Below are 11677 nucleotides of genomic sequence, written 5' to 3' on the forward strand. Positions count from 1 at the left end.
GATATACATGAGATGATTTATTGCTGCTGGTGGTGCCTAAAGTCTGAGTGTTTTAAATTTGATGGAGCAATGAAGAATGGAGTGAGCTGTGAAGCTGCTCCTGTAAATCAAGGGTAGAGAGATACAATAGTAGTCTGTTTTGGTTGTTTCGGTGCATGAAAATATTTGGTTGCTTGCAGGGAAAGAGATCTTCCTTTTCTTTTTGACTGACATTTAAGATTGATAAGTTGCAAAGTTAAATGCTTCTAAGAAGATATCTAGATAACTAGTTAACAATAGTTACTTTTAATTTTAGATAACTTATTTGATAATTACCAAAAATACTGGGTGTATTAAAGCATTATAGGTCGTGGCTACATTGTGAAAAATGTTTTGTTTTCTTACAGTGTGAAAAATTCAAACTATTGCCTCCCATCATACACTGCATATAAGAACTATGATTATTCAGAGCCAGGAAGACACAATGAGCAGCCTGGCCTCTGTGGCCTAAGTAACTTGGGAAATACGTGTTTCATGAACTCAGCAATTCAGGTAGGTGCTTCAGAATAAAGTGAGCCTGGCTTATTACTTGGAGATTAGTATTTTTGTATTTTGCATTGAGACACTTGGTTACTGGCAGAACACTATAAAATTTGAGAAAATAGCACAGATTGTTATGTAGGGAAATTTAGTTTTTATATCTACTGTTTCCCCTAATGTTGTGCTTTACACATGGAGCCAGTTGCAAAAGAAAACCTGAGTAGGATCCTAAGTAACCCAAGTGATCCCTTGAATAGGATTCTGCACTCTCCTCTGTTGCTTGGTACTTCGTGAAAAGCACGAGGTGCAGAAGGAAACATACAAATTCTAATTGTGTGGGTATACCGCAAGAAGGACAGGACTTGTTATGGGTTTAATCAGGCCACAACTTTATTATATAGATGTCTGGGACTACCCGGCAGATAAAGTGTACAGTGCAGGCAAATCCATGCTTATTTAAATCAATTCTCCGGGGCTTTCACCAGACCCCCTTTGTTTAATCCATGCTTATTCAACTCAGTTATCCGGGGCTTTCGCCAGCCCCCTTTTGTTTCCATCCAGGTCCCCCAGCTGATCCATGGCTTGGACCTTACCATCCACCAGCCTTGTAAGAGGGTTAAGGAGGGCTATGAGAACAGAGGGGGTTGGCTCCCTGCCGTACTGATCATTGGAGTCCCCGAACCCTCTCCCCTATTCTGTTCCTTTATCCAGGACCACCTTTTAAGTCCTTTACCAGGCCATTTATCTGGTCACTGGCTGCCCTCCTTATGGAGTACCTGCACTGAACATCCGCTACAAGGAGGCGCCAGCCATTTGCTTGGCTGCCTCCCCCCAACCCCGCCAAGTTCCCAGACATCTGCAAATGGCCTCTTGGCTAGCAGCCCTACTGGGGAGAAAGAACTCTGCATTTCTGAAATACATTGCATATAATCCTGACAACAGTACTGTGAGCTAAACAGGTGCTGTGTTACCTGAATCTTATAGATGAGAAAACTGAGACAGAGTTTAAATGACTTGCCCAAAGCCACAGAGAGTTATTTCCAGATTTGTGATTTGACCTTCAGTTCTCTGCTCAGACTCCATTATGCTACTCTTCTCATAAATAAAATAAACTTGGTAGCTAGTTATGAAACTTTTAAAATGAAGGGGAAGAGCTGCTGTGTGTGGGGCTTGTGCTTGTGTGCGTGTGCGGTTCCTATACAAACTTAGAAATGCCCAGACTAGGTGATTCTTCTTTCTCTACTCCCACCAAATATGTACCTTCCTAGATATTTCCTTGCACGGTTAGCACTCCACTTGGATTACTTTTACCTCACTTGCACCTGAAATTCTGGAGAGGAGGGGAGAGAACAATGACATCAACATAAAATAATCTTAGATAGAATTAAGTAAACTAGGAGCTAGCTGAAATTTTGCCATACATGCCAAAAAAAAACCCAAACACCTTATTACACTTACCTCCAGCGCTTCCAATCAGTATAATCTAAATGTTTGTTTCGTCTGGATGACTGGAAAGTGGCTATTGAATTAGAGTAGCCTTCCTTTTCAGACATTTCCTATCATATTTCATGAGACATCTAATGTGAGCATCTGGGAGTGACTATTTTTGATCTGGTAGGTCTAGAATCAGATATTCAAATTTGTATTTCAGGTAACTTAGTTGTTTTATGAATCAATTTGTAAAACAAGATATATGTTTGCTTCCGCTGACTTACAAGATACTATTGTATGTGTTAATCAGAAGATAGCTGTATCTTTGATCTTATTGAGTACTTGTTTATTTCTTTTCTTGGGGGATGGGTGGAGGACTCCTTTGTTCCTGTGCAAGAAGCGCAAGGATTTTCCCTCAGTCCTACTTCGCAGCCATCCTTCCTGAGGAGAACTAGATGGAACTCTGCGTAGCCTGTCAATACCTCATTATAATCAGATGTGAAAAATGATTGAGCATTGTGAGCCACACCCCTCCACTCCCAGGAGGTGAGCATGTTGCTTTCATGGTGCTTCCACCCTCTACTGGGCCAGAGATCAGTTAACAGGAAATATAACCCCGATCTCCCTTCTGGTGGTACAGTGCACTACCCCTAGGTGCCCTCTTATTGAAGACACTTTTATGTTGCCTCAAAGGCATTTATTTTGGCCTCTTGTTACGGTGTTGGCATGAGTTGAACTGTTTCACTGGGAAAGGTTAGCTTTAGAGTCTACTCAGGCAATTAAAGCTTCTGGTGAATTTCTCTTGAGGATATTGATGCCTTTCAACTTAGCTGGAATAATTTAGGAATTTTTGTTCTTCTGAACAAGATTGAACATGGGAATAAAGGTTTGAGAGTCAGATAATGAACTGACATCTATTGCATTATTTTAACCTTTTATTCCCGTATATATAATTATCCTGTTCTTTCTGAGTGAATAGGTTAATGTGTCAGGAACCTTTGAGAATATATTAGCTGCCAAAGGAATAGGAGCTGATCTACTTATAGCTGTGAGAAGTAATAAAAATTTAGCAAGACTAGTAATTTTTGTGATTTGTGGTAGAAATAAGCCCAAATAGTAGTAAAACTGTAACCCTGCTAAGACATTGATTTGGTCTACACTATAGTGTTAGGTCCATGTAGGCAACTTACGTCGACCTAATTATGTCAGTGTCTACACTACAGTCTTGCTTTTGCCGATGTAAGTGCCCTAATACATTGACATCATAATTCCATTTCCACGAGAAGGGTTTATGTCAGTGTAGTTAAGGCAACACAGTGTCCAGGTAGACACTGGGGGTTACTTACACCAGCTTACATTGGCTGTTGTTGGCTGTCATTCTTGTCCGGTTCAGAGACTAATTACAGCAGTGGCTGTAAGTCGACCTAACCTGGTCAATTTAAGTTTGTAGTGTAGACGTGTCTACAGTCTTACACCTGTTACCTGCTTTAACAGTATCTACCATTTTAACTATTTAAGTGCTAGTATCTGTCCATGAAATTATTCTAGAATAGTCTATATGAAAATTTATTTTGCTGATCACGTCTAATGAAAACTTAAAATACAGGGATAGATTTTGCACCTACTTTTTTTGTTTTTCTCTTGAAACTTTTTAGATATAATATCTTTCTACTTTCCTCCCCCTTTAAAAAAAAAAACAAAAAAAACACTCTTGTAAAAGAAGAATCATAATCTGATGAGGACAGATCTGAAGAAGAGCACTGTGTAGCTTGAAAGCTCTGCCCTTCCACCAGCAAAGGTGGTCCATTAAAAGATATTACCTCTTTCACCTTGTGTGTCTCAGACTATAACAGCACTGAGCGGTAGACAGAGATTGATTTTTCTGGAAAGATACAAAGCTATTTAGCTTTGTTTTAGGAAGTAGGGAATGAGTGTGTTGATTAGGAGGTAGTCAGTATGAAAGGTTTAGTCTGTCTCTTGCTATTGTGTAATGCCTAAAGTTACTGGATAGGAATGTTTTTTTATAAAAATAAAAGATTAAAAGAAAATAAGTAGTTAAATTGGTTTCCTCTTTAAACTTATTTTGTTTGTATCTTTTATATTTATAAAAGCATTCCTATACAGTAACTTTAGGCATATACACAATCTTAGGCAAAAAGACTAAGAATAAAAAATGAGAATAATATAATATGCAATATAAATATTACTTTATACGTATAGCCCTTTTTATCTGTAGATCTAAAAGCACTCTACTATAGACTATAAAAAATGAAAGCTAAATATTTGTTGATTATATTTTGGACTTTCTTTCCCTCTTCTTTGCAAACTGAATCCTTAAACCCTCAGTCCTAATAATCTTTTAAAATCTTATGGTTGCTTATGGATGTAAATGAGCTACTTGTCAAAGCATATGCAGCCCTGTGGAGGTATTGAATATAGTGTGAATTGGTAACTACAGTTTTCAAACAGGTTAGTTTCTGCTACAGTCACAATCTCTTTAAACATTCACCAAGAAGATGGAGACCCAAGAGAACAGTAGCAAGTTTTAAATGCAGTATTTATTAGTGATTAAATTGATTTTTTAAATTCTGTCTTTGTTTATTAATAATGCCACAGCACTGAAAGAGTTAATGATAGACCTGTTTAATTGAAATGTATCAAATATTACAAGGATCCCAGAAAACAGGGCTGTAGTAAACAGCACTCTAATTTCAATAAGAAATATATCAATGAGAAAACATGGGCGATTGAGTTCACAAAATACAAATCTAACAAATAACAATTGATGTACCAGTAAAAGGTCAGGATGCATAGAACACTTTTGGAGAGAGTTCCTTCTGACTTGAAACTCAATGAGCAGAAATTGAATTTCATAAATAATTTATTTTTATGAGTTCCCAAGAGTCCTGCTGAATGTGAAGTAAACAAAAATGCAGATAAGTGAAGTTATTCTTGAAATACTCTGCTACTTCAATCTTCCATCTCTCAATGAAGGCTGCAACAATTTTAGCCTGTTATTACGCCAATAGTGCAGTGTCATGCAGTGCAAAACCCTTTTTTTTAAATGTTTTTTTTCATATGCCAGTCTTACAAATCAGTAGTAAGACCACACTAAAGAAAGATTGGCATAAAGATTACTTAGTCCATTTCTCCAATGGAATTGTTTAAAGCAGAGGAAGTTATAAGTAGGGCCCTACCAAATTCACAGTCCGTTTTGGTCAATTTCACATGCATAGGATTTTAAAAATCGTAAATTTCATGATTTCAGGTATTTAAATCTGAAATGTCATGGTATTGTAATTGTAGGGGTCTTCTCCAAAAAAAGATGTCCTGGTGGGGCGCAAAGTTATTGTAGGGGGATTGCGGTACTGCTACCCTTACTTCTATGCTTCAGAGTTGCTCCAGGCCTTCAGTTAATGGCCACACTGACCGATCTCTGTTCAGAGTAGTAACCCTGAAGGCAAGATTGAGAAACTTGTTCTTCTTCTCAGAGCTCTAAGAATACCCTAGGGACTTGTGGTAAGACTACTAAATAGGAGACAACAGGCAGCAGATTTTGAATTTTCACATGTTTGGGGAGGATGTTTTAAAAAACTCCCAGACAACCCTACAATTGCAAACAGGGAGAGAAAAGGGATATCTTATTTATTTCTTTTGAGTATCAGTTCAGTTAACTACTATTGCTTAACTGGATCAGTAGCTGAGAGACTCTAGATAAAGCCTTCCCCTAAAAGTTCTGTTCATATGTTTAATCAAAGTGATTGGAAAGTGCGTGCTTGGAGGGAAGGTTTCCCCACTGATTTAGAACTGAATTCTAATGTGACTCTTGTTTAGAATTTTTGTGATTTAATCTGTGAGTGAGTGTTCCCTCAGAATACATAGTCTTTCATGTAGGCATTGCTTCTTACCAGGCAAATTGGGAGGGATCTATTATGCATGATGTGTCTAGTTCATATCACATCTGTGAGAAATCTTGCTTTACAGAGTTGGATTTTGTGGATACTCTGCGTAGCGTTATGTATTGGGACTGGATTTTTCCCATAGGGAGCCAAAGAGAAAATATTATCCCCACTTAATTGTCTACAAAGAAGCAAGTAAAAGACTTAATTTGGATTTGGTACTAATTTGGTTTGGTTTGACTGTTCTTCATCGTTGACCACAACCAATTGATAAGCCAAAATAAGCAAAATCTACCACAACACTAATAAAAAGAAGAACAGGAGTACTTGTGGCGGATACAGACTAACACGGCTGTTACTCTGAAACCTGTCACAACACTAATGATGATCTAGGTTATGTCCCAAAAACTAAATGAATACTTTACATCAGTTTTCAATAAGGATGACAATGTAGAACATAGGGGCAAAGGCAGGATACCTAATGGAAATGAGTGAATAGAATGGAAATTACCACATTCAAGGTGGAAGCAAAACTCAGAGAGCTTAATGCACTCAAATCGGGGCTGGATAATCTCCAGCCTAAAATACTGAAACAAATGGCACATGAAATTGCAAGTTCAGTAGTGAGCATTTTTAATAAATATCTCAAATTGGATGTGGTACTATATGACTGAAGAAGAGCAAGAATAAGAAGTATATTTAAGGGGAAATGCAGTAAATCTAATCTGTCTGAATTTCAGTATAGCACTTGATATGGTAAAACATGGGAAATTATTAGTTAAACTAGAGAATATGGGGTTTAGGATCGAAATGGTACGGTGGTTAAGGAAGTGGCTAACAGGGAGACATGGGTTTTCCTGTAAGGAGAATTCTCTGGCTGGTGTGGGATTACTAGTGGAGTTCCTCAAGTATCCGTCTTGGAACAGATCTTGTTTAATATTTTCATTAGTAACCCTGGCCCAAAAAGTAGGAGTGTGCCAATGGAGTGTGCCGATGATGCAAAGCTGGGAAGCATCATCAATACAGAGGAGGATTGGAATATTATACAGGAAGAATTGGATGACCTTGAGGCATGGAGTCAAATAAATTGGATTAAATTTAACAGTACTCAAGAGCCTAATAACAAGAATTTCAGCTATAAACTGAGGCTCATTACTTGAAAGCAATGGAGGAGAAAGACATGAACCGTAGGAAGACTGAGTCACCAATTTGAAATGGCTGTGGAAAAGGTAAATGCAATACTAGGATGTGTCAGATGAGGTATTTCCAGTAGAGGTAGGGAAGTATTAATGCCACTGTACAAGGCATCTGTAAGACCTCATTTGGAACAGTGTGTGCAATTCTGATCACCATGTTCAAGAAAAATGAATTCAGATTGGAACAGGTGCAGAGAAGGGCTACTAGGATGACCAGAAGAACTGGAAAGCCTATATGAGAGAAGACTAAAAGAGTTTGGTTTAAGCTAAGAGGGTGATATGATTACCAGGGATCCTAGAAATCCTTTCACCACAGAAAAACACGGAATTTGCATTTTTACAGAGAATCTTTAGATTTAACAGTTTGTGAAAAAATAAAAACCTATATTATCTAAATTTTACTGAAAGTACCAGTGTCACTTATTCAGTTTGCACAACCTCCCCCTCTTGAAGTTGATTTTTGATTGTTAAATTTACATAGCTAAATATACACCAATAAACTGCTTCGGCGAATAGAGGTTACTCAACGGCGTTTAGGGATTTGTGTTTTAATGCATCTCAAATTTCACTTCAGCCTCCAGACATGAATAATTAAAGTTCTGAAAAGATGCTGACAACTTTAAAAATCACCCCTAAAGACCATGTCACTGAGCTTGGTAAGGACAAATTTCACGTTGATGGTAATGTGCTGTTCTGTACTGGATGCAATAAGGCTGTAGATCGTTTGAATGCAGACAATTTTAGAACACATGGAAAGCACTAAACATAAACTGAATGAAAATAAACTAAAGCAAGAGGCTGAAACAGCAGGGCCATTGTTGACAGTAAAGAAACTGCACTGTGACTGGATCATTCTAGCATTTTACAACTGTCAAAGAACAGCATGAAACTGTCACTTTCAGTTTTTGTTCGAATGTGTGTAAATTCCTCTGCATAAAATTGATTTACCTGTTGTCTGAGATTTTTTGAGCAAGCACGTTGAAAGGTAATGCCATTCCCAAATCAGATCAATTGTATTCCCGTTATGTACGAACTCTCTTTGAAGAGGACATACAGCACCTTCTCAATGACCTGAAAGGAAACTCGATTGCCGTGATCATCGACAAACAACCGACTTAATTTCATGGCTGGAGCATCTTACATCATCAACTGATAATGCGACTGGATCTGCAGCTGCTCAAAATGCTGCTGATAAACTGAGACAGTACAACCTAAAAAATAAACAACCAGCAATTGATTTTCTCCATGATGTTCATGCACTGGATCCTAAACAGATAGTTGCTGCTTCTACAGATTATGAAACTGAAATCACAATTAAAGCTGTCTGAAGAATGCAACATGGAATGGCTAGTGTATTTAGGGATTGCCAAAGACCTGTTTGAAAACGTTGAGGATCCCTCAACGTTTGAGGCTGTTGGAGATCGCGTTCCCAACCTGGTGAAACATGCAGTGGCTCTCCTCCAACTTGACTGTATATTCAGCTTACATGGAACGAAGTTTCAGCCAACTTGGGGTTCTTTTCTGTGCTCAGCACCAATGTTTGAAAGATGAAAATGTGGCTGGAATGCTGCAACTCTATTTTAACAACCAGGACTAACTCCTAAAGTGAGTAATGTTTATATAAAAGCAGTTTTCACTTTATTTTTGTGCATTTAAAAAAAAATCTGAAAATATAGTATAGAAGTATTTGGTATCTGTAAGAAATATACATTGCAATTATATTTTATTTCATTATAATGGTTGGCACTGGTAGGCTTCGAAGTTACTTGCTTAAAGATTTTAAATATAGCAATAAAACTTGTGTTCAACTGATATCTATATATATTGTGGCTAGGGAAAGTAAAGTTCAGCGTTTCATTTTAATTGTGGAAAAATGCAGATTTCGGGTGGGGAGGAGGTTATTGGAGAATGTTGGGGGTTTTAATGACTGAAAATTAGAATCCCTGATAATTAGTCTGTACATCAGAGAGGTAAACACCAGGGAGGGACGGAAACTATTTAAGCTAAATGTTGGCACAAGAAAAAATGGTTATGAACTGGCCATGAATAAATTTAGGCTGGGAATAAGAAGGTTTCTAACCATCAGAGGAGTGAGGTTCTAGAAAAGCCTCCAAAAAATGAGTAGTTGGGGGTAAACAACCAAAGTAGTTTTAAGATGGAACTGGATACATTTATGAATGGGATTATATGACAACGTTGCCTGCAGCAGGGTACTGGACTAGATGATCCAAGAGATTCCTTCCAGTCCTATGCACATCAAGTTAAAGGTGTAGGTTAATAGGCAATATGTGTAAATATGTTTACTAATTCTTCAGTTAAACCAGAACTAAGAACATAAGAGGGGCTGTACTGGATCAGATCAATGATCCATCTAGCCCAGTATCTTGTCTTCTGACAGTGGCCCATGCCAGATGCCTCAAAAGGAATGAACAGAACAGGGCAATTATTGAGTGACCTGTCCCCGTCATACAGTCCCAGCATCTGGCAGTCAAAGGTTTAGGAGCATCAAGAGCATGGGGTTGCATCCTTGACCATCTTGGCTAATTGCCATTGAAGGACCCATCCTCCATGAACTTATCTAATCCTTTTTTAGCCCAGTTATACTTTTGGCCTTCACAACATCCCATGGCAATGAGTTCCACAGGTTGACTGTTTTGTGTGAAGAAGTATTTCCTTATGTTTTTTGTTTTAAACCTGCTGCCTGTTAATTTCATTGAGTGACACCTGTTTCCTGTGTTATGTGAAGGGGTAAATAACACTTCCTTATTCACTACTATCTACAAACTCTTAAGTTGGATCCTGCAAGAATTTGTTTGTCAATTATTGGTTCTGAAATACTAAAACAAAACTAATTAACAAAAACCCCTGAGAAATCCCAGGTCTTTCTTGTCATCTTCTACTTACTTGGATTGATTGTGGAGAGATACTTCATTTTTTCTTTCAATTTGAATTCAGTGTAGGCCCACCCCATCAAACCAAAAAAAAAAAAAAAAGGGCACAACAAATGGTTTGTCAAAAAAGAGTAGGCATAATTTAAAAAGTAAAATCTCCAGCAGACACAAGCTTCCAAGATTTTTCTGTGAAAAGGGAATTGTGGAAATGCTAATAGCATTCTACAATTAAAACAAATGCATTTCAATCAATAAATATTTTGTTTCAGCAAATCCAGGAAAACTGAGTGACTTGCTTCTACAGCATTCCAAAACAAAATTTTATATTAAGTGGTAAAATCACTTAGTAATAATAAACATTGGCACAAGTCCAAATAATATAAAGATTGAAACTTTAATTTGTCATCTTTTTAGTTTTGTTGACCACACTCCATGTTCAGCTCTGTCTGCACAATCAAACCCTTTGACATTCCAAATCTACCATCCTGTCTTTAGCTAGATGAAAGACAAGTGGTGTCAGAGTCCTAAATATCTGGTCATTCCAGTATCTCTGGTTGCATCATCAGGTGTGGTTGTCTGCCATAGACTTCAGAAATGTGCTCTGTATTTCCCAGTAATCCATCTTTAGCACCACATTCTGTCAGAAAAACGCATTCAAGTCTCCAAACTTCAAAAATTATGTTAGTTGCTCTTTTAGACCCTTGCTTCCAGGACAAACCTCTCCTAGCTGAAGCTGCAGAAACAGATGAGGACTCTTGCATTTTATTTAATCTACTTCCTAAAAATGCTGGTGTTATGTCCAAAGCCAGCAAGTGGTAGTAGTGTTGATAATCTTCCACTATAACATTTCAGTCAACCAGATAGAATTCTACCTATGACTAGATGCATTATTGATCACAATGCAGAGGATCAAGAGATGACTGTAATGTACATGTTTGTTTGGTTTCCCCAAACCGAGAACTCCTGTCTTTGCCACAAAAGCAGTCTTATGTTGAAAAAACACCAAGGCAAATTTATCTCACCCATTCACTCATTCTTGCTGAGGAAGAATGTCATGTCTCAACCAGACACATTTCTTGATTTCTTAATGCAAAATAATAAGTGAGCATTGGGTTCTGCCTTTAGAATCTTAATCACCCAAAATGTTCAGATAAACTTCTGAACTGAATTTTTAAAACTGTTGAGGTTTGCCTGATGTCAGAAATATTTCTCATCTGTAAATTCATTTTTGTGAAGATCCATTACTGTACCTGTAACTGTACAAAAGGTGAGACATCCAGAAAGTTTGCTTCTTTACCTTTATTTTCTAGAAATGCTTTGACTAGGACACATGAAGAAAAGCTGAACAAGTACAAGTAACAATCTTTGACTGCTTTGTCTACCTGACTTCACAAGAGAAAAGGCAAGAAAGATTGGTGAATCTGAATTGCAAAAATTGCATTTTGTAGATTTCATAGGAAGTTGTTTTCCTCTGGTCTTGTGCAACCTTTGGGTGCAGAACTGGAATAAAAAATACTATACTTGAATATGGCTTACCTGCTGGATTGCTTCTTATACTAGTGTATAAAAGAAGAATGGTTGCTCATGGCTAGTAAGCAAACTGGACTTACCCTTAAAAAAACAGTTTCGTACTTCAATTTTGAGTCCCGAGAGAAATGCTTTTTTGCTCATAGCTAGACAGCTTCATCACAAAATTGCATTGGAATAGACTGATGGAAACAGGATTATTTTTTATTGTTAG

At 37.5% G+C, this 11677-nt stretch overlaps 1 protein-coding gene across 14 annotated transcripts in view; it reads left to right on the forward strand.

Moving 5' to 3' along the window:
* Nucleotides 1-11677, forward strand: part of USP15 (ubiquitin specific peptidase 15) — a 139791-nt gene that overhangs the window by 88892 nt on the left and 39222 nt on the right. For 4 of the 14 annotated variants that reach the window (XM_034770281.1, XM_034770288.1, XM_034770304.1 and 1 more), the window contains one exon: nt 387-531. In XM_034770281.1, coding sequence (XP_034626172.1) covers nt 387-531 — 145 coding nt within the window. The other 10 variants (XR_004645688.1, XR_004645687.1, XR_004645690.1 and 7 more) reach the window with 10 other exon arrangements.

Source organism: Trachemys scripta, chromosome 1 (genome assembly GCF_013100865.1).
Source record: "Trachemys scripta elegans isolate TJP31775 chromosome 1, CAS_Tse_1.0, whole genome shotgun sequence".
NCBI classification, from domain to species: Eukaryota; Metazoa; Chordata; order Testudines; family Emydidae; genus Trachemys; species Trachemys scripta.